General features: G+C 35.3%; 1 protein-coding gene across 1 annotated transcript; it reads left to right on the forward strand.

Annotated features, from left to right (window-relative positions):
* The first annotated feature begins 680 nt into the window (after window positions 1-680).
* On the forward strand, window positions 681-26,155 carry LOC306854041 (interleukin-1 receptor accessory protein-like). The gene is made up of 13 exons (XM_079391828.1): window positions 681-751; window positions 2,715-2,747; window positions 3,354-3,441; window positions 9,726-9,814; window positions 13,841-14,123; window positions 15,107-15,290; window positions 17,572-17,737; window positions 18,770-18,841; window positions 18,916-19,048; window positions 19,125-19,273; window positions 20,101-20,244; window positions 23,091-23,234; window positions 24,770-26,155. Coding segments are annotated over exons 3-13 (1,779 nt in total). The 5' UTR covers window positions 681-751; window positions 2,715-2,747; window positions 3,354-3,439; the 3' UTR covers window positions 25,183-26,155.
* Window positions 26,156-27,807: the final 1,652 nt, after the last annotated feature.

Consider the following 27,807-nt stretch of genomic DNA (forward strand, 5'->3'; position numbering starts at 1 on the left):
ATATATATATATATATATTATAATATTATTGTAGCATTTTGTTATTATACAGTTGCAATTTCATGCAATATATTATATAATAAATTACATATATGTTAAAATAAATTATATACATTTTTATATTTTGAATATGTTAAAATATTTGTATAATTGATGCATTTATATAAATAGTTACTCAAAATAAGCTCTTCAAGTTTTTTAATAATAAATAAAAATGATATACATGATAAAATAAATTATATATTTTAAATATGTTAAAATAATTAAATATTTTTAAAAATTAATATTTACTCAAAATAAGCACTTAAATTACACTTTTGACATTTCATAAGATCAAAACATACTGTCCTTCTGTTTAGTTAGTGTTGTTTATGCTTGTTGAAGGTTATTAAATCAAGTCTTATCTCAAAAATGTGTGATAATTTGAAATATGCCATATTAGAAATTGAGCTCTATTGCACTTGATCATATCATGGAGCAGGAAAATATTAAATGCAGGAAATATCATGTGCATAATGATAAACTGGGGAAAGTGCTGTGGTGGTTCTGTTGCAATTTAGTGTTTTGGGAGAAAATAAAAGCGTCCTTGTACCATATAAATCAAAGTAGCGTGTTATGACCATCTACATGAGGGCATGTTATATAGTTTCCACATATGTTGCCTGATTCATAATCATGTTTAACTTCCTCTTGTGCATACGAGTGTTCATCACACCTGAACGCAGGATCGTAATTCCAGCGCCACACTCAGGTGAGATGGATGTGAAATATGCGCTCGAGCGCATCGCTTTGATTGGATGAGAGTCCCGCCGGTTTGCCTTAACGATTTACGGTGATGCTCAGAGGGGCCCGTTAAATCATCCCCCGTCCCAGCTGACAGAGAGAGAGAGGGAGAGGGAGAGAGAGAGAGAGAGAGGGAGGGAGAGAGAGAGAGAGAGAGAGAGAGAGAGGGAGGGAGGGAGGGAGAGGGAGAGGGAGGGGGGGGAGAGGGAGAGGGAGAGGGAGGGGGAGAGAGGGAGGAGGTGTAGTGGGTTAGAGACCAGCAGACAGACAGACAGAGAGAGAGAGAGGGAGGGAGGGAGGAGGTGTAGTGGGTTAGAGACCAGCAGACAGACAGACAGAGAGAGAGAGAGGGAGGGAGGGAGGAGGTGTAGTGGGTTAGAGACCAGCAGACAGACAGACAGAGAGAGAGAGAGGGAGGGAGGGAGGAGGTGTAGTGGGTTAGAGACCAGCAGACAGACAGACAGAGAGAGAGAGAGAGAGGGAGGGAGGGAGGAGGTGTAGTGGGTTAGAGACCAGCAGACAGACAGACAGAGAGAGAGAGAGGGAGGGAGGGAGGAGGTGTAGTGGGTTAGAGACCAGCAGACAGACAGACAGAGAGAGAGAGAGGGAGGGAGGGAGGAGGTGTAGTGGGTTAGAGACCAGCAGACAGACAGACAGAGAGAGAGAGAGAGAGGGAGGGAGGGAGGAGGTGTAGTGGGTTAGAGACCAGCAGACAGACAGACAGAGAGAAGGAGGGAGGGAGGGAGGGAGGGAGGAGGTGTAGTGGGTTAGAGACCAGCAGACAGACAGACAGAGAGAGAGAGAGGGAGGGAGGGAGGAGGTGTAGTGGGTTAGAGACCAGCAGACAGACAGACAGAGAGAAGGAGGGAGAGAGGGATGGAGGAAGGGAGGGAGGAGGTGTAGTGGGTTAGAGACCAGCAGACAGACAGACAGAGAGAAGGAGGGAGGGAGGGAGGGAGGGAGGAGGTGTAGTGGGTTAGAGACCAGCAGACAGACAGACAGAGAGAAGGAGGGAGGGAGAGAGGGAGGGAGGAGGTGTAGTGGGTTAGAGACCAGCAGACAGACAGAGAGGGAGGGAGAGAGAGGGAGAGAGAGAGGGAGGGAGAGAGGGAGGGAGAGAGGGAGGGAGAGAGGGAGGGAGGAGGTGTAGTGGGTTAGAGACCAGCAGACAGACAGACAGAGAGAGAGAGGGAGGGAGGGAGGAGGTGTAGTGGGTTAGAGACCAGCAGACAGACAGACAGAGAGAAGGAGGGAGAGAGGGATGGAGGGAGGAGGTGTAGTGGGTTAGAGACCAGCAGACAGACAGACAGAGAGAAGGAGGGAGAGAGGGAGGGAGAGAGAGAGGGAGGGAGGGAGGAGGTGTAGTGGGTTAGAGACCAGCAGACAGACAGACAGACAGAGAGAAGGAGGGAGGGAGGGAGGGAGGAGGTGTAGTGGGTTAGAGATCAGCAGACAGACAGACAGACAGAGAGAAGGAGGGAGGGAGGGAGGGAGGAGGTGTAGTGGGTTAGAGACCAGCAGACAGACAGACAGACAGAGAGAAGGAGGGAGGGAGGGAGGGAGGAGGTGTAGTGGGTTAGAGACCAGCAGACAGACAGACAGACAGAGAGAAGGAGGGAGGGAGGGAGGGAGGGAGGAGGTGTAGTGGGTTAGAGACCAGCAGACAGACAGACAGACAGAGAGAAGGAGGGAGGGAGGGAGGGAGGAGGTGTAGTGGGTTAGAGACCAGCAGACAGACAGACAGACAGAGAGAAGGAGAGAGAGAGGGAGGGAGGGAGGAGGTGTAGTGGGTTAGAGACCAGCAGACAGACAGAGAGAGAGGGAGGGAGGGAGAGACCAGCAGACAGACAGAGAGAGAGAGAGAGAGAGAGAGATCAGTGGAGACGGATGGTTTGTGTCTGTTCTGCTCTAAGTTTGTGGTTCTGTTGCAGAAGGAACCGGACTGACGAGAAGAAACAGACCATGTGAGTAAAGCCTTTTAACATCTCAGCATCACAGCTTCTGCTGCTCAACTGATGCATCTGTGCTGCAAAATCAATGCTTTCAGGTTTTGCATGCATTATGGATAAAATGTTTAGAATAGATAAAAGTAAAAATGTGGGATATGTTACTATTCTCAACCACATTTATAGGCTACTTTAATATTATGTCATTTGCACGACAATGATCATTTGTACTTCATTTGCATTTGCACCAAATTCTTATTTTTAATATAATTCTTAAAACTTTTCAAATATATTATTTTGTACAATATTTGTATGAATTCTATAAAATGTAATAAAAATATATTTAAAATATTTGAATTATATATATTAATATAATTATTAATGTGTATATATTAAAATTTAATATTTATTATTTACATTTTTATATAAAATGTATATATATATACACACACACACACATTGTCTGCATGTAATCTAATTATACTAAAGACTTTAATCACCATATTTAAAGTATGACTACAGATAACATGTTTTGGGTTTGTTTTGCTCACCGTTAGTCACTGTTACGTGACTTTAGAGGCTCATTTACTGTATGTTGATTCATCTTTTTTTTCCTTTTGATAGATCATCTTATCTTCGGTCCAGTTCTGCATCTTTCTCTGGATTATCACAATCAGTCACTTCCTTATTATCTGATTTTCGCCGGCAGTATGTAAGTAGAACATTTAAGACTTGATTACGCCGGTAAATTGATCTACAGTTGTAAAAAGATTATGAATATGGATTTTATTTATTATAATTTTTATTTAACTTGAATTTTACTTTCCAAACTAAAATTTTACTAAACATACTAAAATGTTCGTATCATTTAGATACTGTTGTAGTTTTTAATAATATCATTTTTATTTTCATTTTAGTTAATTTCTTAGTCATTTTTTATTGTTATTTTATTTATTTACTTATTTATTTTTTACGAAATGTCTATATAAGTTAAATTAAGTGAGAATGAGAAATATTACCTTGAACATAAGAGGATTTAATTATTTTTTTTAATCAGTTTTATTGTGTTTTATGTCAGTTAACGTTTATTTTATTCAAAGTTAAAAATTATGGTTTCAGTTTTAATTATAACTATAATTACCCTGTTATGCAAGTATTAATTATTGTTAAGGAATTATGACGCCATTATAGTAAAACGTACACTGGAAGACTTCCTTGAAGAAAACGGGGACAATATAATATGAAAAAATCCAAAAATGTTTGATTGATCAATAGGTGGGGTTCAGATGGAGAAAATATAATGAGCTCAGTATAAAAGCAATAGAAGTGAATGATAAATTCCCACCATGATATAAAATCAGATGTGTGTGTTGTGTTCTCAGTACAGTTACGTGACTAATTGGCTACTTACTCTCCGCCGATAGATTATCTGACCGGGTCTTGTGGCCCCTGCGGCCCCTCTCGTCCCCCGTCCAGCTCCGTGCGTCTGTCTCTGGACGAGCTCGGCATCGATCACACATAATCCGATTTCCCCCTAAAACAAATAATGAAGAGTTTCTGGAGCTTACCCTTTTAAGTAATTTAGAGATTCGTTCAAACTTGTGCGAATCGATGAAGTGGGTTTTGAAAGATGTGTCTAATGAATTCCCATGATGCTCTAATTTCACCCTAATGCATCTCGGCGAAATTAAATGCACATTTGTGATGCTCACATAAGCAGGATGGAGATTTTATCTGAATTGGAGCATTTGGAGATGATGTCGTTATTTTAGACTCATCACACTAACTGCTCTAATTAGGTTTTCGATCATTTTATTTAGTCTCAGCTGAGACTCTGAGGCTTTGGGTCCATCTGCTGCTGCTGTGTGACGCGTTTTTACATCGTAATCAATTTCTTTATCCAAACAAAACAGGTCAAAGAACTTCCTGAAACCTACTTAGTTCATTTATGAATGTTTTTGTATCTTATAGATAATTTTAACAGAAGCACATTGCAAGTCTTAAAGACACACAGCTTATTTAAAGGGACAGTTTATTTTAGGGCTGCTCAATTATGACAAAAAATCACGATTATTTTGGTCAATATTGTAATCACGATTATTTAACATGATTATTGGTGGGCCATATGACCAAAACTTTACATGAAAGATTTATATACAGTATATCAAATATATATTTTCTGTAAATAAGGTTGCTATGACATCTACATTTTAGAGACACCACAGCAAATACTAGAGTAACTAATATTATTTTCCAATCCTCAAAATGATTGAAAATAATTAAACAGCCTGTAATAAAAAAACAAAGGAATATAATAGAATAAAAAAGTTTTTTAATGCAAGTCTAAATTATTCACTACTACAGAAATGGAATAATCTAATGTAAAATAAAATGGCATAGTCTTCACTGTAAGAAATGCACTTCCTTTGTTTCTTATTGAAGCTACAAAGGTCCTTCAGTCAAAAGCAGTGAGATATTTTGTCTGTCTTTTGTTGTTTGATTACTATAAACCACACAGTCGGCAGCAGGAATATTAGCCCACTGTCACTTTAAGAGCTGCATGGATCCAGTTTACTTCTACACAAGCATTTTCATTCTCAACTCTGGCGAGGGTTTACGAGAATAATCACTAAGCGTCACATTTTTGCATGCAATTGACTGTTTAGGCGCTAAAAGTTGACTTTAACGGACATGTCCACAGTCCACACCACAACTGTAACAATAAAGGCACAGAGAAACAATATTTTTCTAGCTGATGAATGATAAAAATATTGACAGTCAATCATAATCAATCCTGCTGTCACGAGCTTGAGAATTTAAAGCAGCAGACGAGCATGCACTTAGAATAAACAGACGATATCGTTCGCTGGTGTGGACGCTAATATGGTTATCTTTATAGTTATCGTTCTTGGTGTGAACGGGGCTTTACTGTATTTGGTGCAAAAATGGTTGACACATAATTTAAGCGAACCTCAGTGAAAATAGTTAAACGCTGCATAAATCAGGGCCATAAAGTAAATAATAATGAATAAAATTTAATAAAACAATTATTACATTTAAATATTACAAAATTTAATAAATTTTTTAGGCTAGTCTGCCTCAGCGCTCGTCAATGTCAAAATTATTGCAACGGCCAATCAAACTAAAGAAGCTGGGGCTTTACCGTTCACAGACTAGCACAAATTCCAGCGCAACATCTCAGTTTTAACAGTGACAGAGTGTGAGGTGAGATGTAAGGAAGCTAAACGTTTAATATCTGACTGTGTGATGACAGAAATGTAAAAAGACTGACATATAATATCCAGTGACGCAAGCTACTCTACTCTAGTTCACCTTAAAATGTATGTGATGTGATGTATGTTGCCGTGGTGACAGTGAAGAGACGGTTGCTGTCCAACACCATCCATCTCTCTCTCTTTCTTTCTCTCTTTCTCTCTCAGTCTCTCTCGCTCTCTCTCAGTCTCTCTCGCTCTCTCTCAGTCTCTCTCGCTCTCTTGGCACAGGATGGTTCATTCAAGGGCGCAGGTTTTGGTTTTAACATTTGAAATTCAATTAAGCTGCTGCTCCAAATGTTCATGTACAGTGCCACTTACAGTTGATCATTTGTTCTTGTTTAGAAACAGTATTTTAGTCAGTATTTTCCCACAAGCTTTTGTACACTGAATACAAATCTTAACTGAATAACAAACTAAAGTTTCTGGATATATAACTTTTGTTTTAAATGCATGCATTTTTAATATGCATTTAAATGTGAAATCAACTCACAGTTTTGCTTTTAGTTTTATATTTTCAGTTTTAGCAATTTTATGCGCTTTTTGTAATTTTACAAATTGTGCTTTTTTTTTTTATTGTATTTAGTTTATTATTTATATTTTGTAACTTAATTTTTTGTTTGCTTTTTTTATCTAATATTTATATTGTATTTTAACTTTATTTAAATCACTGAAAACAATTTTTAATAGAATAGTTTTAGTTAATAAAAGCAACACTAGATGCATGTTTTCAGGGCTTTACGCTTACTTTTCTTTTTAGGAGCGCTTGTGCTCCTAATTTAAAAAAATTTAGGAGCACGGTCAAAAATTTAGGAGCACCTTCAAATCAATAATCAAAAATTCTGATCAAAAATTAACCTTCCCATTACGAGGTGATCTTTGACTCCTTAAAGTGATTTATAGGGAATTTAGTTTTTATCTTTGTAATGGCATTTTTCTAGCTTTATTAAAAGTATGTCATCTTTAATGGCAAATTAAAAAAATATATTAAGCTTTTTATCATTTCTATTTAAAACAACAGAATAAAAACAAGTAGAATAAGCAATCAAATTAAATCAGTATTTAAGAAATAAATTTGTACTACAGAGGCAGGGCCGCATTGAGACCTCACTGGGCCCCAGGGCTATGACTTACTGCAGGGCCCCTCATCAAAATAATGATGTGTGTATATATATATATAGCTTTAAATATGATTTTTAGCCTATCAACATTTTTGATGCACTGAAATTTCATAATTCTTGTTGCTAATTTCAATATCACAAAAAATAATGCTAGCCTAAGTAAAATCAAGCGTACCGAAGACAAGTAAACAGTCACAAATTACAAGAGAAGATACATAAGAAATCAACCTTCTTGAAAAACTTAAAGCACTGAATAAAAAACATATTGTATGAAGTAAATGTACAAATAGACTGAATAGTTTTCACTCTATAAATTCAATATACATTAATTCTTACTTATTTTACAAAAGTGATTCAGTCAAGGACAGGCAGTGATTTTTCTTTCTGATGTTTGATCTTCATTATTGACACAAATGGCAACAGTAGCTATATTAGGCTGCTTTCGAGGAAAAGAACAACCAAATTCTGTTGTTTTTCTAAACCTGTACGAGTTTCCTTCTGCTGCTGAACGCAAAAGAATATATTGGGAACCATACTGGTAACCAAACAATTGCTGCATGACTTTTCATAGTAATTTCATAGAATAAAAAGAGAGAAAAAAAACAACCAAAACACACTATTGGAGTCAATGGAGATCAGAAAACTTCTGATTATGAACATTCTTCAAAATATCTTCTTTTATATTGAGGTGAACAAATAAATTCATACAACTTGAGGCTCAGTAAATGATGACAGTATTTTCGTTTTTGGGTGAACTATCCCTTTAAAATCTCATCATGCAATGCCAGGATCTCATCTAGCCTACTAAACTACACATGCTTCATCTTTAACTACAGTACAATGTCCATGTAAGACACAAATGACTGTGTTTGCAAGGATCCTCGCAAAGACGGGAATTTTGACACATAATATGTGTATTCGAACGTTTAAGCTCAAGGCGCGAAAAATAACTCCAGTTTAGGCAGGTGTTTTACGAGCAGGTGCTGAAACCATCTTAACGCGTGCATTTGCCAAAATGAATTCTGCCCTGCTTCTTAATGTCCCTGAACAGTTACATTTGTTTTTAAACCACAATGTTTATAATGTGTTTAATGATAAGCTAACATCAAAACGATTGACATATTTTCTACCGGATTATTTCTCAACCCAAAAGCGAAAATATATTAGGCCTATAGAGTTTGTTCAAACACAACAAGCAATATACATCCATCAAGTTAATAATCAAACTAACCTAAAATCTGTGGCGACGATGACACTATGTTTTTATCTGCTCCGTGTGTCCGGTCCACTTGCTGTTCCACAACTTCCACTCCATCATCAGCTTTAGTAAAACACCCTGATAGCTGGGAATTTTACTGACTAACTCGTGTATATCCCTCTCTGCTCATTATTTATTTATTTTTTTAATTTATTATAATTTTTTTTAGAATAGTTGACATGTATCAAACTATTTTTGTTGATGAAATAGAGCAATAGTGTTGTAGTCAGACAATATAAGTCACTTAATAATAACTTCTTGTTTAATGAACTGTTGTATTAAATCAATATCACATTTGCAAACTCCCTTAATAATCATTAAAAGCTGTCACTCATCTTAGTTCATCGTGATCTCACAAAACTCCATTATAATCAACGAAGCTCCTTACACTGCACAATGAATCTCTTATTTACACTCCGTCTACACTTTTTTTTTTTTTTTGTCATAATGAGAAAAAACTGTGATTCATTACTCAACGCTACAAAAACAAGTACGTTAGAAACCTTTGAAGCTCCCTCAGCTGATCAGGTCAGTCTCACTGGTGCGCCTAAATATTTTTTCCTAGTCGCACGCAGTAGTTTTCTGTCACAAATGCAACTGAAATGATCGCACTGTAGAGCCCTGCTTTTAAATGCATGCATTTTTAATATTGAAAAGATATAACTCAAAAGCTTTATAGCTTTTATTTTTATATTTTCAGTTTTAATTTTAGTTTATGTAATTGTATTGTTTTTGTGTTTTATCTATATAGCTTTATTTTTTTTATTTCAGTTCTAGTCATTTTAAACTTAAATTTCAGTTTTTCAGGTTTTTATTTTATTTCAACTTTACTGCAAAAACTGACAATTTGTTTTAAGAATTTAGTTTTATTTAACAATAGCAAGATGCATGTTTTAAATACATGCATTTTTAATATGCATTTAAATATGTTTGAAGAAAGTGTTTTTTAATGAATCAGTTGTTCCAGTTCACATAACTGACTCTGACTCTGAATGATTCATTCATAAATTGTACTGTTCTGTTCAAATCCTTGACTCGACAATCCATTTGCTAATTATTGCAAGATTATGACTTCAAATGCAACTAGATACGATTTGTAGAAATTGTCATTTTTTAAAACTTTATCTACATGAAAACATCTGAATCTGCTCTCGTGTTTTAACGTGCATCTTGCTTTTTTTCTTATTCCATTAATTCTCCTCCTCTAGCACTCTTAAAGCTGTCGTGTAGTAAAAACACCTTCAGGAGTGTTTTATGGGGTCTGATAATAAACTGAGTGAACGTCTGATGAAATGTAGGCAGCCGATTGAACACAGACTCATTTTCTCTCTCTCTCTCGGTCCAGGATGCCGTTGGTCTTCACACTTCTCTGCCTCTGCGTTTTAAAGATGGGCGGCTTCTCCGCATCAGTCACTCAAGCAACCGTCCAATCAGGTGAGAGTCAAGTCTGATTAAGCGGCTGTGATTGGTTGGTCTGTGACCGGTGAAGGATGAATCCTCTATTGCTCTCTTGCCCAGAAACTATATCCATCCTCCTAATCTATCAGTAACCAATCAGATCTCACATTTAAATAATTGATCCCATCAGCAGCCTCACATTAGATCTTCCCACCAATCAGCAACAGCGTCTCCAGAGGTCTATGTTAAATCACAGAATCTACATCTGCATCTACAGAAATAGTGCTGAATGATGCACAAAATAAATAAATAAGAACGAGGTGAATAGATCTGGTGTATATGTTTATAAGGCTGATGGAAATAGGTGTTTTCCAGCTCATTTTTAAGCTTTGATTATCTATGGATGATTTTTTGCATATTTTGAAGGACACAGAGCAACAATGTGGTCAGATGTTTTATATTCACTGTTGTATATATACCTCAGAATGATCTCAAAGTAAGTCTGATTTTGTGGTGGCTGTGCTTCAAAGGGGACATTGATCTTCAACAACTTGGAATGATTATTTAGGGTCTTCATGAACAGTCTGCAACATACTTTGGTTAAAATTCCTCAGTGGTCGTGTAAAACAACACCCTTTTTATTTTGCTCTGTTCACAGCGACTCATTTTGGGGCATGTCCCTTTAAATGCTTTTGAGCTCTGCCCATCCACCCCTCTCTTCATAATCATAAATAAATCACAAATAATCCTAAAAAATATAAAGTGTCAGACTTACTTCTTCTGGAGGTGCAGCTGGATCACGAACTGAGGGCGAATATATGCTAATATTGGACAGTACTTCAGCGGTTGAGGGCGGGGCCTGAGAAATATGACATCATACTGCTTAGAAAATCAAAACGGCTTGATAATTGAGACTGTTTAGGATTTTGGGGGATTAAAAAAAGGAGTGAATGGATTTTTATCATTATAGGGTGGTTGTGTCCACACACTGCTAAGATACATTTATATGCAAACACCATGCAAAAGTGAATTTTGCATACAGTGTCTGCTTTAAAATGGAAATATAATCTTAATTCAAGTGATGAAGGATTTCGAAAGTGTGACAGTAATCAGTGTTACTGTAAGGTTCACCCTGCCTGCTTTGCATGTTTGAAAATGATTAACAGTTGAAATTTAGAAAAGTAATCAAATGTAATCAGTTACATTACTTTAAGTTACACTACTTATTACATTTTAAGTAGGGTAACTTGTAATCTGTAACCTATTACATTTCCAAAGTAGCCTTCCCAACACTGGGTGCTGCCCAGTGAGTCGATGACTTGATGACATGATGTATGAAAGCCCTCCTAAAGACACCTGCTTTCAGAGAACCTTAACGTCACGTCTAATGATCTAGAACACATTCGAGCGAGTTACAGCAGTAACCAAGTAACGCAGAGTCCTCATATTGATACATGAATAATGCAACAGCAGCTGTTTTGAGGTTTCATCCAGCAGCTGTATCACATGTGCTGTTATATGTCATAATATTAGCACGGTCATGGGATTACAGGCCAGTTGCACCTTTGGAAGCAGGGGTTAATTAAAAACGCTTGCCGCTGCGGGACAGGAAATGGATTGTTCCAGAAGGGGGTCATTTATAATGGCGTGCGGTGTGTGTGAGCGCTTGCACTAAGACACTCTTAATAGGAAGACTAATCCCCTCCCAGTCGCAAAGTGACAGAGCAATTACACACACACACACACGCCACCGGTCCTCCCCCTCCGCCGGCCCACCGCTTGCTCCGTCCATCCCACAGACAGATCCTGACATCACCTGCCCGTCTGTGTGTGTGTGATATGAATGAGAATCTGTGTGTGTGCATGTGTGTGTGTGGTTTATGCAGTGTCATTGACTTGGGATGGTAATTCATTTAAATAGACTTTTTGACATTAGCAGGATCAGCATTTAAACCCAAACAGATCGCCTTATCTTTCATTATTGTACTGGAATTGCATTTGCATAAGTGTGTTTCTGTTTGCATGTGTTTTCTGTTACCATCACTACCTGGTCACTACCTCATCCAGCATTGACTGCAAACTACCTCTTCAGATAGTCTGATACAAGGACCGTTCTCCCTACTGACAAGCTCTTCTTGCACTACACATATATCTGCACAGATTTGTTTTTATTTAACTGATTTGCACTCTATCTATTCTGCCATGCGCCTTATGCCACTTTATCTTTTTCTTTATTTTTCTACAATGTCCTCATTTGTATATCTGTATAGTTGTATGTACATATGTTTAAACAGTATTATCTGTATTTGAACGTGTTTAATGTTAACTGTATGCACCAAGGGTCTGAGAGTAACGCAATTTCAATTCTCTGTATGTATGTACTGTACATGTGGAAGAATTGACAATAAAGCAGACTTGACTTGACTGATGTGTAAATTTAGCATGCTACTATGATGCATGCAGTATTTTTGAGCATTATTTGTATGCTACTATAGTAGTTTTAAATGTCTTGAATTGGCTTTTATTTTTAATTTTAATTTATTTTAATTTTTAGTTTTATACAATTTTTTTAGTGTTCTTATCTCTTTTTTTTAAACTATTGTTTTTTCTTTCATTTTTTTATATAGCTTTATTTTACTTAAATTTCAGTTTCAGTCATTTTTATTTTATTATAGTTTTAGTAATTTTGTTACACTTTTTTGTCATTTTATTAGTTAAAAAAAATAAAGTTTATATAGAAATATAAAAATATTAGTTAAAAACAAAATCTATATAGCTTTAGTGTTTTTTAAATTTCAGGTTCAAGAATTTTAGTTTGTGTTCTGACATCAGCTTTTTAACTCAAACAGATCACCTTCGCTTTGATTTTTATAATTTTTTTTATATTTTTGTTTATTTCTCATTTATGCGTTTTCACTAACGGTGTCGTGTAAACATGGCTGAAGATGCGAAAAGCAGAGGAACACACAAACCAATTAAACTGAGAGTCATTTAGACTGCTGTTATGGGGAATTGCACCGGCAAGTGCAGTAGCTACTTGTGCTCTGTACGAATTGTTTCTTTTTTTTTTTTTTTTTAAATTTATGTAATTTTATTACATCAATTTCAGTTAGTTGCAACAGTTAATATAGTTGCAAAATTTTTTTTACTTAAAATACAAGAAACTTTTATTGAAATAAAATATTTTTTTAGAATTTCTCATTTTCATTTAACTTGATATACTGAAATAACAAACTAAAACTAATGAAAATAAGCAACAAAATTATTAACACTGTTTGCCAAGGTAACATTTATAATTTTGATCTAAGTTTTGCTCAAGTGTTTGTTATGCAGTGTCAGTTTGATTTGGGATGGTAATTTATTTAAATAGACTTTTTGACGTTTAGCAGGTTCAGCATTAAACAAATCACCTTATCTTTCATTATTATACTGTACTGCGTTTGCACACTGTAAGTGTATTGCATGGTGAGCATGTGTGTGTGAGAGAGAGAGAGAGAGAAAGAGCGTGCCTAGATATTAATTTCATATTGATGCATTAGTTGCTGATGTGTGAGTTTTAAGCTGTAATTGATTCAGCCTTTTTAATGTTTTAACTTTTACACCATGTTCATGTCATAAATTTGATAGCTCAATTACCTAATATTGATTTGCACGCAATAATGTGTGTGTGTGTGTGTGTGTGTGTGTGCGTGTGCAAGGGTTCAGAGGAAATTTTATTGCTCAAATGTTTCACTTTCATAGCTCAGGTGATGGTCACAATTTTTACTGTGTTTTTGATCAAATAAATACAGCCTTGTTGAGCAGAACAGACTTCTTTCAATAACACTGATAGTTTATCAACATTGTTTCTCCTAAGATTCCATGAGAAGAGTAAAAGCAGACATATTTGAGTCAATAGTTATCATGCATTAACAGTATAGAGCTATAAAGCCAATATAGAGCAGCTCAGATCATTTGTTGTTCATATAGAGATCTCTGACTTCTGCTTGCTAGCTTTCTATTTGGGGAATGCTGAATTTATGAGATTACGGAGCTTGTTTGTGTTGTGCTTGTGTGTTTCAGACATTCAGTGTCATGACTGGGGTGTGTGGAGCGAGGGTTCGGTGCGGGTGTATGACGGGGAGGTGGCGTATCTCTACTGTCCGCTCTTCTCTTATCCCACGCTCTACAGCTACAGTCAGACTCAGAACAGCAGTCTGTCTCTGCTGTGGTACCGACACACACACACACACGAGCTGGAGCAGCCCATCAACCTCAAACTACACACACTGCACAAAGACCGCGAGTACCTGTGGATCCAGCCGGCCTCGGCGCAGGACGCCGGACTCTACATCTGCATGCTCCGGTAAACACTCACACTGTACGTACTACACATACTAGAGATGTGCACAGCCACATGCATTCAAAACTGACTAGCTGGTGGGTTGTCTGAATGGTTAAACTACTGGATTAGTATGATTCAAGGTGAACACAAATACTGTACATCACAATATGGAAGTATAATAGGTTAGTGAATGCTGTTTCATGCTGGTAGAATATCATGATAACTAATTCCTGCAACCCATAATATATTCATAAAATCAGTTTTCAGTGGCATTTTGTACTTGTAAGCTTCAAAAGTAGGTTTACAGAAATATGTGAATTGTTTATATCGCAATTGAAATCCCATATATGTCAAAAAATTATAAATAACATTAAAAATGTAATTGTTATATGTATGTATATTTAATATAATATAAATATAAATGCGCAACCAAATCATGCAGGCTATTTCATAATATTAGGTTAGGAAAGAAAGAAAGAATATCAAACTAATATAAATGTATAAGTATACTGTTTATTTATTTATTTTAAATATTTTATTTATGTATATAAACCAATGTAACCAAATCATGCATGTAATGATATAGTGTTATAATATAATATTACATGAAAATGTATGAAAACATACAACTAGATAATGCAGGTAATTTCAATATGTTGTGTTAATAATATAACAACATAATATAATTAATATAGGGCAAATAAATTTGGATGTAAATAGAAACCTGTAACCAAATCATGCAAGTAATTCCATCATTAGCTTTAGGTTAGGATATTAATGTATCTAATCTAATGTAATAATTTATATAAATATAAATACATTTGATATGGATCTAAATAAAAATGTGAAACCAAATCATGCAGGTTATTTCATAATATAATATATAATACTGATTATTTCATCATGTTAGGGTTAGGTTAGTATATAATATAAATATATAGATCTGAATATAAACATGTAACCAATTGTGCAGGTTATTTCATCATGTTTTGTGTGTGTGTCAGCAACATTTCCTCGTGTGTGAAGATCGGCGTGGAGCTGAAGGTCGTTCAGAAGGAAGGAGAGTGTGACAGAGCTCAACCTCATCTGAACCTGACTATACCGTTACAGAGCGAACGAACCCTCACCTGTCCAGACCTGAACACACTCACGCTGCCCAACAGCACACACTCCGTCAGCTGGTACCACGTGAGTCCGTGTGTGTGTGTGAATAAACATCTGAGACTATCATAATTAAATATGATACTGAAAACTCATCCAACCGTTATGAAGCAAATGAATTTCTTAATCTCCAGAGTCGTACAGCTAATGAACTGAGAAGACGTGAACTCAAACACTCATCATTCAGTTTTAAGGTTGTATGTGAGCAAAACTATAAAAATGCTAATCATCATGGGTAATTTGTCTGTTTAAAGAGTCGTAACAATGCAAGAAACGACCTGTAGAGATATGAACAAAGATGTATTATCTATATGCTAATGTACTAAAAGACTAAATACTAACACGTTTAAAATGCACAAATGAACCACTGCTATTGGAATGAATGAAAGAATTTGGATATGGATTTTACTAGAGTTGCCATATGGCAACTCTAGTAAAATAAGTCCCGCCTTCCAAATAAAAGAGCCAATCATCAATCTGCAAACATCTGGCATTAACATGAAAATTCACACTCAGTCTTTGCACATCATGTGCATTGGCTGTTTTTTTTAAATGTTATTTTAGGGTAAGAAACAACATTTCATGTCAGATTTAGTGCTGTTTTGCAATATGTTGTTAAAATATGAGTTTGGCAAGTTTTGTTTTTTTTGAGATTTTAGTAGTTATTACTGAAAATAGCTGAGTTTGTTCCCAACATGTCTTTGAATAACTTGCATTGAAAAATACTTTTCGCTTCTAAGAAAATGGATCAATAATGTGGGTGATGTCATGTTTTCAAGGCCGTAGAGACTTTGATGTCCGATCAATTGCTCTGTAAAATAAGAACATCGCCTTCCAAGTAGCGAATTCAAAGCTGTTTCGTAAACTAGAAGCTATTAGCTATTTAAAACTCTTGCAACAACTCCCTCTCTCAACAGGAAATGCATCAGCAGAGGAAAGAAAATATTTAGGAATCCTGCAGAGAACAAGGTTTGGTCTTTAGAGCAAAATGAGTAGCTTACTAGCAGGCCTACTAGTTACACAAGTTTTCATGAGCACTTGTGGGAATGAGATCATTCGCCTGGAAAATGCAGCAAATAAAAGCAGCACTGCAGACGTGTGCATTCAGCTTCAAATACATTGTGCCCTGATCAAACTAGAAATCTGTATTTTTTGCGCAGCTTGTTAAAGGTCATTTCAGACAAATGACAGTGTTTTAACTGCATTTTATGGTGCAATACGTGCAAAACACAGAAAGCTGTTGCTTGTGGGGAAAACAATTTTGGTACATTTAGAAGCGTTAATCGAGAATTTCTGTGGCAATTTATGAAGAGTTTTGTGTGTAAAAGTAGATAAGGTATAGAGTTATAATAATATAGACTTTGCTTCAATGTAAAGTAGTGAGTGTACAGCTTGTATAACAGTATAAATTTGCTGTCTCCTCAAAATAACTCAACACACAGCCATTAATGTCTAAACCGCTGGCCACAAAAGTCAGTACACCCCTAAGTGAAAATGTCCAAATTGGGCCCAATTAGCCATTTTCTCTCCCCGGTGTCATGTGACTCGTTAGTGTTACAAGGTCTCAGGTGTGAATGGGGAGCAGGTGTGTTAAGTTTGGTGTTATCGCTCTCACTCTCTCATACTGGTCACTGGAAGTTCAACATGGCACCTCACCAAACCCCTTTGAGTTTAAATATTTACTTGAAGTCCCCCTAGGATTTTAATTTAATATTTTGATAATTTAACAACACATTTGCATGTTTGTGGTTTTCAGATGTTTGTTAATCGTCACATAACATGCAGGTAAACAAATAACATTTTTATTCCACAATTATATAGTAGTATTATATAGAAATGGTATATTTCTTCAAGTAGGTGTTTTATTTTGATTTATTATTTTAAATGCAAATTTTTATGGTTTATTTATTTTTTAGCTTTTAATTATTTTATTAGCAGTTAGAAGGAATTGCACATCATCTAGCGTAACTATAGTTAATTAAAACAAAGATAAAAACACTAAAAAGATTAGTTACTTGAAATAAAATAGAAAACAAATTTGAAAAATTAATTTCAGCTAGTTACCAAGGCAACACTTTTATTTAGTTTAAGTACTAAAATAACCAAAAATGAGGACTAAAACTAAATAAATAAATAAATAAATCAAAATGAATACAGAAAATGCAAAAAAACGAATAAAAACCATAATGTTTAAGACAGACATAACACTTGACATCATCTCCCTTCTAGAGAGTGTGAAGTGATTTATGAAACATGAATCTAGATCAGTGTAGGTCAAACATGCAGGTTCATGTCTGTTTGTCTGTAGTTATGCAGGTTTGATCTGTTTCGAGGAGACCGAGAGCTGAAAGGAGATGATCTGGTGATCTACAGGATGATGGAGCCGTACACCGGCCTCTACACGTGTGTGGTTTCATATCAGATGAACGGACGCATGCTCCAGTTCACACGCAACATTAACGTCATTACTGTTGGTACGATTTTCTTGTCTCCTCTCATCTCATTCCTGCGGAAGCTTGTTTCCACCATGGAATAAAAATCGAAAAAAGCTAACTGCAGCTGTTTCTCACAATTCAGACTTTTTTCTCAGAAGTGCAAGTTTAGATCTCGTGATTCTGACTTTTTTTCTTCCAATTCTAAATTCATATAGTGGCATTCTGAATTCATGTCTCCCATTTCTGTATTCGTATCTCACAATTCTAAATTCATATAATAATTCTGAGCTTATATCTTATCCTATAATTCTCACTAAAGATTCTGAATTCATATCATAATTCTGAGCTTTTATCTTATAATTCATATCTCACTAAAGATTCTGAATTCATATCTCACAATTCTGAATAAATATCTCACAATTCTGAATTCATATCATAATTCTGAGCTTATATCTTATCCTATAATTCTCACTAAAGATTCTGAATTCATATCTCGCAATCCTGAGTTTATATATGGCAATTCTGAATTAATATCTCGCAATTCTGAATTCATATCTCGCAATCCTGAGTTTATATCTTGCAATCCTGAGTTTATATCTCGCAATCCTGAGTTTATATCCCGCCATTCTGAATTCATATCCCGCCATTCTGAATTCATATCCCGCCATTCTGAATTCATATCTCACAATTCTGAATCCATATCCCACAATTCTGAATCCATATCCCACAATTCTGAGTTTCTCGCAATTCTGAATTATCTCACAATTCTGAATTTATATCTCACAATTCTGAATTCATGTCTCGCAATTATGAATCTCATAAATTTGAGTTTATATTTCGATTCTGAGTTCATATCACACAATTCTGACCTTTTCTTTCAATTCTGAGTTTATATCGTAATTGACTTTATCACAATTCTGACTTTTTTCTCACATCTCAGAATTGGGAGAATTCTTTGCATAATTGTGTGATTAAAAGTTGCAACTACCTTTTTAATTTTTTTAATATGTGGCAAAATTAATCCATACATTTCACCTTGTCTTAAGGTTTTCATACGTCTTTCTCCTGTAGTTCCTGATGTCGGCAGTAAAGTTCCCATCATCCTGAATCCCGCGAGCGATCAGATCTACGCGGTGACTCTGGGTGAGCGTCGTCATCTTTCGCTGTTTTTGCCATGTTTTCTGCAGTATGCTTCATTGAAAGTCTTCGCATTGCAGGAGATACAGCAAAGCTGTCCTGTCATGTGCATCTGCCTCACCTGTACGAGGAAAAGCAGCACATCTGGTGGACCATCGATAACAAAACTGTGGAGCAACTCTCCGACCCACGATTCAGCTCACCTGAGGCAACGTACGACGCGTTTGTGTTTGTCTCACTTCTTTGATCTGTCTCTATCTCTGTTTCACTGACTCTTGTATGTGTGTAGGCTTGTGTCATATGATTACGGCGATGAGCTGAAAGAACGAGTCCTGAATGTGATGGATTTTTCAGCTGACGACCTGCAGAGGGAGTTTAACTGCTCCGCCAGAAACAGCCGTGGGTTCAACACCATCCGAGCCGTACTGAAGTCCGAACGTAACTACACACACATGCATATATGTACACGTCATCTATTCCTATGATCAAAGCTGAATTTTCAGTCTTCAGTGTCACATGATCTTCAGAAATCATTCTAATATGTTGATTTGCTGCTCAAGAAGCATTTCTGATTATTATCAGTGCTGAAAACATTTATATTTTTGTGGAAACTGTGATATATATTTTTTTCAGGATTCACAGATGAATAGAAAGTTCAAAAGAACAGCATTTATTTGAAATAGAAATCTTTTGTAACTTTATAAATGTCTTTACTGTCACCAAAAAACCAAAACTTTTACACTGTAGTAACTTACTTTCACCAAAACTTCAAACTAAAAGAACTTTGTAATTGCTATATATTTATATTGTAGTAAGAAATATATTGTATATAATTTTCTTTATTTATTTAAGTTTCATTGTTATTTTAATAGTTTTAGCTTCTTCTACTCTAAATTTGGCATAAAAATGCTGCTGATATGGCATTAAAACAATAAATCAATTAATTTATTATACTTGCCAAAATCATTTTTAAATGCATTTGGCACTTGTTGTATGTTTGTTTTGGACCCTGTATGCCCATATGTTTATTTTGGCAGCAAATGTTGACTAGAATGCAGACTAAACTTTTAGTAACTTTATTCATTTTAATCAGTTTTTTTTTTTTTTTGAGCAGACATCAATTATGCATTTGGCAGATGTTTCTATAGGTGACCTAATGCATACAGCATGAGATATAGAAACCTTAGTAGCAAAATTTGACCACTGAAAACTAATATTTGTGTGCCTATGTGTGTATATAATCTTGTGTGTGTGTGTGTGTGTAGCTTACGTCCCGACTCTAGAGCTGGGCTGTGGTTTAGGTGTGACGCTGGCGCTCATGTTGATGATGTTTGTCATCTATCACGTGTTCTGGCTCGATCTGCTGCTGCTCTATCGCTCGTGGTTCGGTTCAGATGAGAGATACACAGGTGAGAGATACACATAAACACAAATATGACCCTGGAGCACAAAAGCAGTCATAAGCAGCACAGGTATATTTGTAGCAATAGCCAACAATACATTGTATGGCTCAAAATTATTGATTTTTCTTTTATGCCAAAAATCTTAAACTATATTAAGTAAAGATCATGTTCCATGAAGATATTTTGTAAATGTCCTACCGTAAATATACTCTGTATTTCATAGTTGATAGCTGGTCTGTGTCATCAGGTTTTTTGAACGGGGTCTAAAATAAACGTTTAACCACACATTCATGAGGATGAATCAAGAACATTTACTGGCTTTAAATATTTCTTAAAATATTAAAAAAACATACATTTACATAATAAATAATATATATATGAAACTTATACAATGCATTAATGCCAGTGTAAGATTTTCCAGTAAGCAGCAGTATTGTGTAGTATCACGACTAACAGACAGCAGATCAGCTGTTTTCAGACAGTCTGGCTTTTCCAGTAACAAGCTCCAGTAGTTTCTCCAGCGGGCATCAGTGTAGCGTGAGCAAACACTACATCACTCCTGTTTACGTCACACTGCGCAGTCGCTTTTATAGCCGAGTGAACAGAAGTAATAATCAGACGCTCCTCTCTCTCTCATATCTAACACTGAAGTCTGATTCATTTCACTGAACTGCTTCAAAAGAAGAATGAGATTAATTTGTGCAGAAGCCCCTACGAGCCATTTTTATTGAAAATGCATGTTTATCACTTTAGTCTAATGTTTCTAGTTAAGTTATATTTAATTGTAACATTTAATGCAATCAACATAATTGTTTCTGTGACAGATCAGTATTTTAGTATCACTGAGTATTTTGAATTAATGTTTCTCATTTTGTTGTTTTTTGTTATTTGTATTAGTTAGTTTTTTGTCTATATGCCAATGTACTTATGTATTTGTATATCTTACATATTACCTATAATTTTTATATCAGTTTTAGTTGTTTTAGTACGTTAAACTAAATGAACATGAGAAAGTAGCTAAAATAAGTTTAATTTATTTTACACACACACACACACACACACACACACACACACACACACACACACACACACACTACCAGTCAAATGTTTTTGAACAGTAAGATTTTTATTAAAGAAGTCTTTTCTGCTGACCAAGCCTGCATTTATTTGATGCAAAAAACAGTAACATTTAGATTTTTTTTTTTACTTTTTAAAATATAACTTTAATAACTTTCTATTTGATATATTTTAAAATGTAATTTGTTCCTCTGATCTGCAGCTGTATTTTCAGCATCATTACTCCAGTCTTCAGCGTCACATGATCTTCAGAAATCATCCTAATATACTGATTTACTCTCATTTATTACAAAAGCAGTAAAATGTTGTCTGTTTTGGGTCAATTAAATGCAGGCTTGGGGAGCAGAGGAGAGTTCTTTTAAAAAACGAAAAATCTTACTGTTTAAAAACTTTTGACTGGTAGTGTAGATATATACATAATTTTAGTTAATGTTTAAAGGGGTCATATGATGTTGCTAAAAAAATTATGTTGTGTATTTGGTGTAATGCAATGGGTTTATGCGGTTTAACGTTCAAAAAACACATTATTTACCACATACTGTACATTATTGTTGCTCCTCTATGCTCCACCTTCCTGAAACGCGTCGATTTGTACAAAGCTCATCGTTCTGAGAAGCGAGGTGTGCTCTGATTGGCCAGCTATCCGGTGCGTGATTAGCCGAATACCTCAAGCGTCAGACGGAAATGTTACGCCCCTTACCGTATTGTGATGCAGTGTCCCGGTGCGACGACACAAAAACAATAAAACCCATTATAAATGATTATAATGACTCATACTGTCTTTTTATGCGTTGCATCGCGCCGCGTAAACATTACCATGTCTGCATTTGTGATCGCAGAAATGACAAACAACAAGCACTACTCTACACAGCTCAAAACTCGAGTTTGAATAGTCAGTAGCAGAAACATACTTACAGGCTGTGAAGCGTCAGACTGTCCTTGCAAAGTTGGAATTGCCCCACTTTATAGAAACAGTCTTTGTGCAAGCCAGCACTGTAGGCTAACGTTACTCTTCCAGGTTCAGGAAATAGTCCTCCGTAAAATGCGCTGCACACACTCTAATATTTGGGTTGAACTGTTCTGGAACAGTGTTGTAAATACAACTTAAACACTGATTTCTAGTTGTGTCCTCTTTTGGAAACCCAAACAAAGTCCTTTCGCTTTCACAACGAAACACAGCGTCTCCACGACATACACAACAACACTACAGTGAGAATAATAGTTCTGCCGCCTTTCATTGCGTATGCATTTGGGCGGTGTATGCAAATCTTCCCACACCGTGATGTTGACATGTGGGGGTGTGTTTGAATGAGCCGTTTTAGGGGGGCATGGTTGAGTCTTAACTTTTATAAAGAATATCTCTTTGGTTTTGAGACTTTAGTCTTTGCAACTTCAGGGATCTTATCTATGCACAAACAGCTTGTATCACTGCAAAGAGAAAGGAAAACTTGAAATCGCATCATATGACCCCTTTAAGTAACACATTTTTAATGGTTTTCAACTTTTTTATGGTTTAAGTGAACTATCACTCTCTGATTGCAAAGAAAGTGCATAGTATTGCATTTATCTTAAATATATTATTGTCATAAATTTAATATAGTAAAAAACATTTATAGTGTAACTACCTACGTACATGTTCAGGAATAACTTGCATGTCAGCTATTAGTATGTGTAACAGTAAGCTTAGTGAGCTTCACCAGTAACTCTAGCAGCAGTATCAAAGTTCAGACTGGAGTTAAACACTAATATTGACTGAACTCTGTCTGTGTCTGCAGATGATAAGCAGTATGACGTGTATATCTCATACGCTCGCAACAGTGAGGAGGAGGAGTTCGTTCTGTCCACGCTGCGTCGAGTTCTGGAGACTGAGTTCGGTTACTCTGTTTGCATCTTCGACCGGGACAGTCTTCCTGGAGGAAGTGAGTATCACATAACTCCAAACGTACTGTACAGCAGGGCTTCCCAAACAGCGGTTCACCAAAGCGGCGAAATTCACTGTAAACAAGCTGCAAACTCCATCTCTGCATGTGCTGCGAGTTTAACATGCATTTGGGAACGCTTCCATCTACTTCATTCACAAAATTGCTCTCTTTTTGTGTAACAGCATGTTACAGATATTCTGCCAAAATGAAAGCTTGAAGATTTATTAGAAATGTTTAAAATTGGAGGGTTTGAACATTTGAAATTGAAGAATTTCCTACATAAATATTAGTGTTATAACTAAAAGCGTAAAAGAAAATTATTAAGCAACATCAGTGAACCATGAAAATCCAAATGTGATGTTAAATTATGGAAATATAAAAAATTTGGGAATTCCTGCTGTACACAAGTACGTGATTATAGACAAATTTGCAGTTCATGATAAAATGCAAGTATGTGTCAGTGTTATTATAACTAAAACCATTCAAATGTAATATTAATTGTCACAATGCTTAAATACAACAAAATAAAAATATTAAATGAACAACAAACTAAATGGAAATTAGAAATAAAACTGAAATAAAATGTATTTACCTTCAAATAGTAATATTTAAAAAAAAAATTAATAAAAACTATTGCTGTCAAACGATTAATCGTGATTAATCGCATTCAAAATAAAAGTTTTTGTTTACATAATGTGTGTGTGTGCATATTTATTATGTAACACATGCATGTATATATTTAATAAAAAATATATTTGTATATTAAATATAGTTATATATAATATAAATATATGTAAATATTTCCAAATATATACTGTATGTGTGTATTTATATATACATCATAAATATACACAGCACACACACATATATTACATAAACAAACTTTTATTTTGAATGCGATTAATCGTGATTAATCATTTGACAGCACTAGTAAAACTTAAATAAAAATAAATGAAACCTAAATGGTCATATTTAAATAAAAAGACAATGAAATAAAAACCAAGATTGAACTAAAACTAAAATAAATTAAATGTAAAAAATGACAAAAGCACAAAGTGACTAAAATTTTAACTAAATTAAAAACAAAACTGAAGATATCAAAATAAAAGCTAAATAAAATAAGACAAAAAGAAATGAAAACTAAAACTAATCTAAAAATGAAAAATAAATGTAACGTAGTATTAAAAAAATTCAATTGATAAAAATGACAACAGCCATTAAAGGGATAGTTCACCCAAAAATTAAAATTCTGTCATCATTTACTCACCCTCAAGTAGTTCCAACACTGTATGAATGTCTTTGTTCTGCTGAACACAAAGGAAGATTTAACAAAATAATAATAATAATTCTAAATATTACTGAAAACTATAAGTTAATATAAATTATTCTAACATAAGTTAACATGAAGTGTTGATCAGATACTGTCATGCAGAACAAGTTAGTTAAAATTGTTTGATGACGTACTTGTGTTTGACTTGTGTGGTGTGTGTATGAGTGTGTGTACGAGTGTATTAACGTGTATCTGTGTGTAGCTATAACAGACGATACGCTGAGGTTTGTGAGTCAGAGCCGCAGGCTGGTGGTGGTTGTGAGTCCGTGCAGCGCTGTTCGCGGGACACAGGCTCTGCTCGAGCTGCAGGCCGGACTGACCAGCATGCTGCACGGCGGCAGCCTCAGGGTGGTTCTGATCCAGTTCAAAGCGGTCCAGAGGAAGAGCTGGGTCAAAGAGCTGCGCAGGGCCCGGCTGGCGCTGACGCTCATACGCTGGAAGGGCGAGAAATCGGCCCCTCTGTCCTCACGCTTCTGGAAACAGCTGCAGCTCGAGCTGCCCATGAGGAGGAACACACAACACACACAAACCCAGCTACCAGATATCACACAACACACACCCGACACACACACACAAAACACACGTCAGGCAGAAGAGAAACTCATCGATCCTTAATTCTTATTCTACGAGTGCCTTATAGACACAACCAGCATACAGTGGCATGCGAAAGTTTGGGAACCCCTTGCAGAATCTGTGAAAATCATACAGAGAGATCATACAAAATGCATGTTATTTTTTATTTAGTACTGTCCTGAGTAAGATATTTTCCATAAAAGATGTTTACATATAGTCCACAAGACAAAAAAATAGCTGAAATTATTAAAATAACCCCATTCAAAAGTTTGGGAACCCTTGGTTCTTAATACTGTGTGTGGTTACCTGGATGATCTACGACTGTTTTTTTGTTTTGTGATGGTTGTTCATGAGTCCCTTGTTTGTTCTGAACAGTTCAACTGAGCACTGTTCTTCAGAAAAATCCTCCAGGTCCTGCAGAATCTTCAGTTTTCCAGCATCTTTTGCATATTTGAACCCTTTCCAGCAGTAACTGTATGATTTTGAGATCCACCTTTTCACGCTGAGGATGATTGAGGGACTCAAACACAACAATTAAAAAAGGTTCAAACATTCACTGATGCTCCTGAAGGAAACACGATGCATTAAGAGCCAGGGGGTGAAAACTTTTGAACAGGATGAAGATGTCCAAATTTTTCTTATTTTGTTGAAATATCATATTTTTCCATTTAGTACTGCCCTTCTGACGCGACAGAAGATACTTGCATGTTTCCTGGAAGACAAATGAAGTACAATTTACCTTGATCTTCAAATTCAAAAAGTTTTCACCCCCGGCTCTTAATGCAACTAAATAAAAAATAACATGCATTTTGTATGATCTCTCTTATTTTGGTAAAATTATCCACATTTTCACAGATTCTGCAAGGGGTTCCCAAACTTTCGATCCCCACTGTATGTGCCCTCGCTCACTTTATTAGTATTGCGCTTTTCACAATATGCATCATTTCAAAACAGCTTTACAGAAAAAAATAAATAGTAGATGTCATATAGAATTTTCAGTGTAGATTACGTATTACATTTGTACTATTATGGTATTTAGTGATATTTTATATTTTTATAAGTTTCCATTGTAGTGTTTAGTTTTGGTTGTTTTGTGTGTGTGTTTTTACTATATATATATATATATATATATATATATATATATATATATATATATATATATATATTAGTAAATAATGAAAATGACAAAACTACACAACAATTAATATATATACATATATATATATATATATATATATATATATATATATATTACTATATATATATATATATATGATTACAATATATATATATATATATATATATAATTGAATGTTTTGATGCTTGGAAACCACATTTTTGTATTTGACCCATATATAAAATGTGGTTTTCAAGCATCAAAACAGAAGAAATATAAATGAAGAGTTCATTTGCAAAAACAGATAACTCATTTTTATAGATAAAATTTTTAAAAATTTTCAAAAATCTATTTTTTTCATTGTGCATTCCAATCAAACTGCAGTTGGGTTATTTTGATTGGGTTAAAAAATAACGGAGTTATCTGTTTTTGCAAATAAACTCTTCATTTATAGATGTATATATATCCACACACGCAAATTTTTTTTTTCAGATTTAGTATTTCAATTTATTGTATTGCCGTTAGCTGCCGAGGCAACATTATCTCATTTCCATTTAAGTTTAACTTGTTATTAAGCTTTCATTAAGGATTCGCGGTGTTAATTTAGTATTTTTAAGCTATTGTAGTATTCGTTTTCATGTAATATTTATATTTTGTTTAAACTTTTAGTTAACAAAAATGGTTTTGAACCATTTTAGTTAACAGTAAGAATACTGGGGATTCCCAAACTTTTTTTTTTGTCAGCCAAACTCCTTTGAGCTAAAATATTCACTTGAAGTCCCTCTGAGATTTTAGGTTAGTATTTTAATTATTTATCGACATACTGTATATTCACCGTTCTCTGATGTCCGTTAATGATCACATAACATGCACGTAAAAACATAAAATATATATATATTTTTGGTTTTTATTATAAAGTTATTTTGATGTTATGATTGTGATTTATTTGCTTCTTATCGACTCTTAAACCCTCTGCCATTCCCTTAAGACCCCACAGTGGGTGTGAAACCCTGTTCTAGTGTGTTTGGATTGTAGTGCACTTATCTACTTACAAACTCCACTTCTGTCTGACAGCTGAAATAGTGAACTATAGCAGGACACTGTTGCTTTCTCCATAGACTTACAGTAGAAAATGCTTGTCTGATATTTGCTGATGAAGGCTCAGTTCAGATCAGAGGATTGAAGTGTGTTGCTGAGCATCAGCCACAAGAGGGCAGAATCCTGCTGCAATCAATGCTGGTCTTGTTTTGAATGAGTTCTTTGAGGTTTCATTCCCTCTTTCATGCTGCACAACAAACTTCCAGCTGTTTTTATTCAGTTGCATTTGATTCTCTGTATGTTTTTGTCATTGTCATGCATCCCTGTGTTCATCTTATATGACCATGTCATGTCCAGTATGTTCTGTGATCACATTTTTTAAACTGATTTGATAAATAAAAGTTTATTTTTGCATTTACATCAGTTTCATTGATTCATTTCATTACTCATGTCAAGATGATTTCACACTGAATCTGATCATCCCATGACAGCAACTGAAGTCCGTGTTCATT

The sequence above is a fragment of the Barbus barbus genome (genome assembly GCF_936440315.1).
Source record: "Barbus barbus genome assembly, chromosome: 34".
NCBI lineage: Eukaryota > Metazoa > Chordata > Actinopteri > Cypriniformes > Cyprinidae > Barbus > Barbus barbus.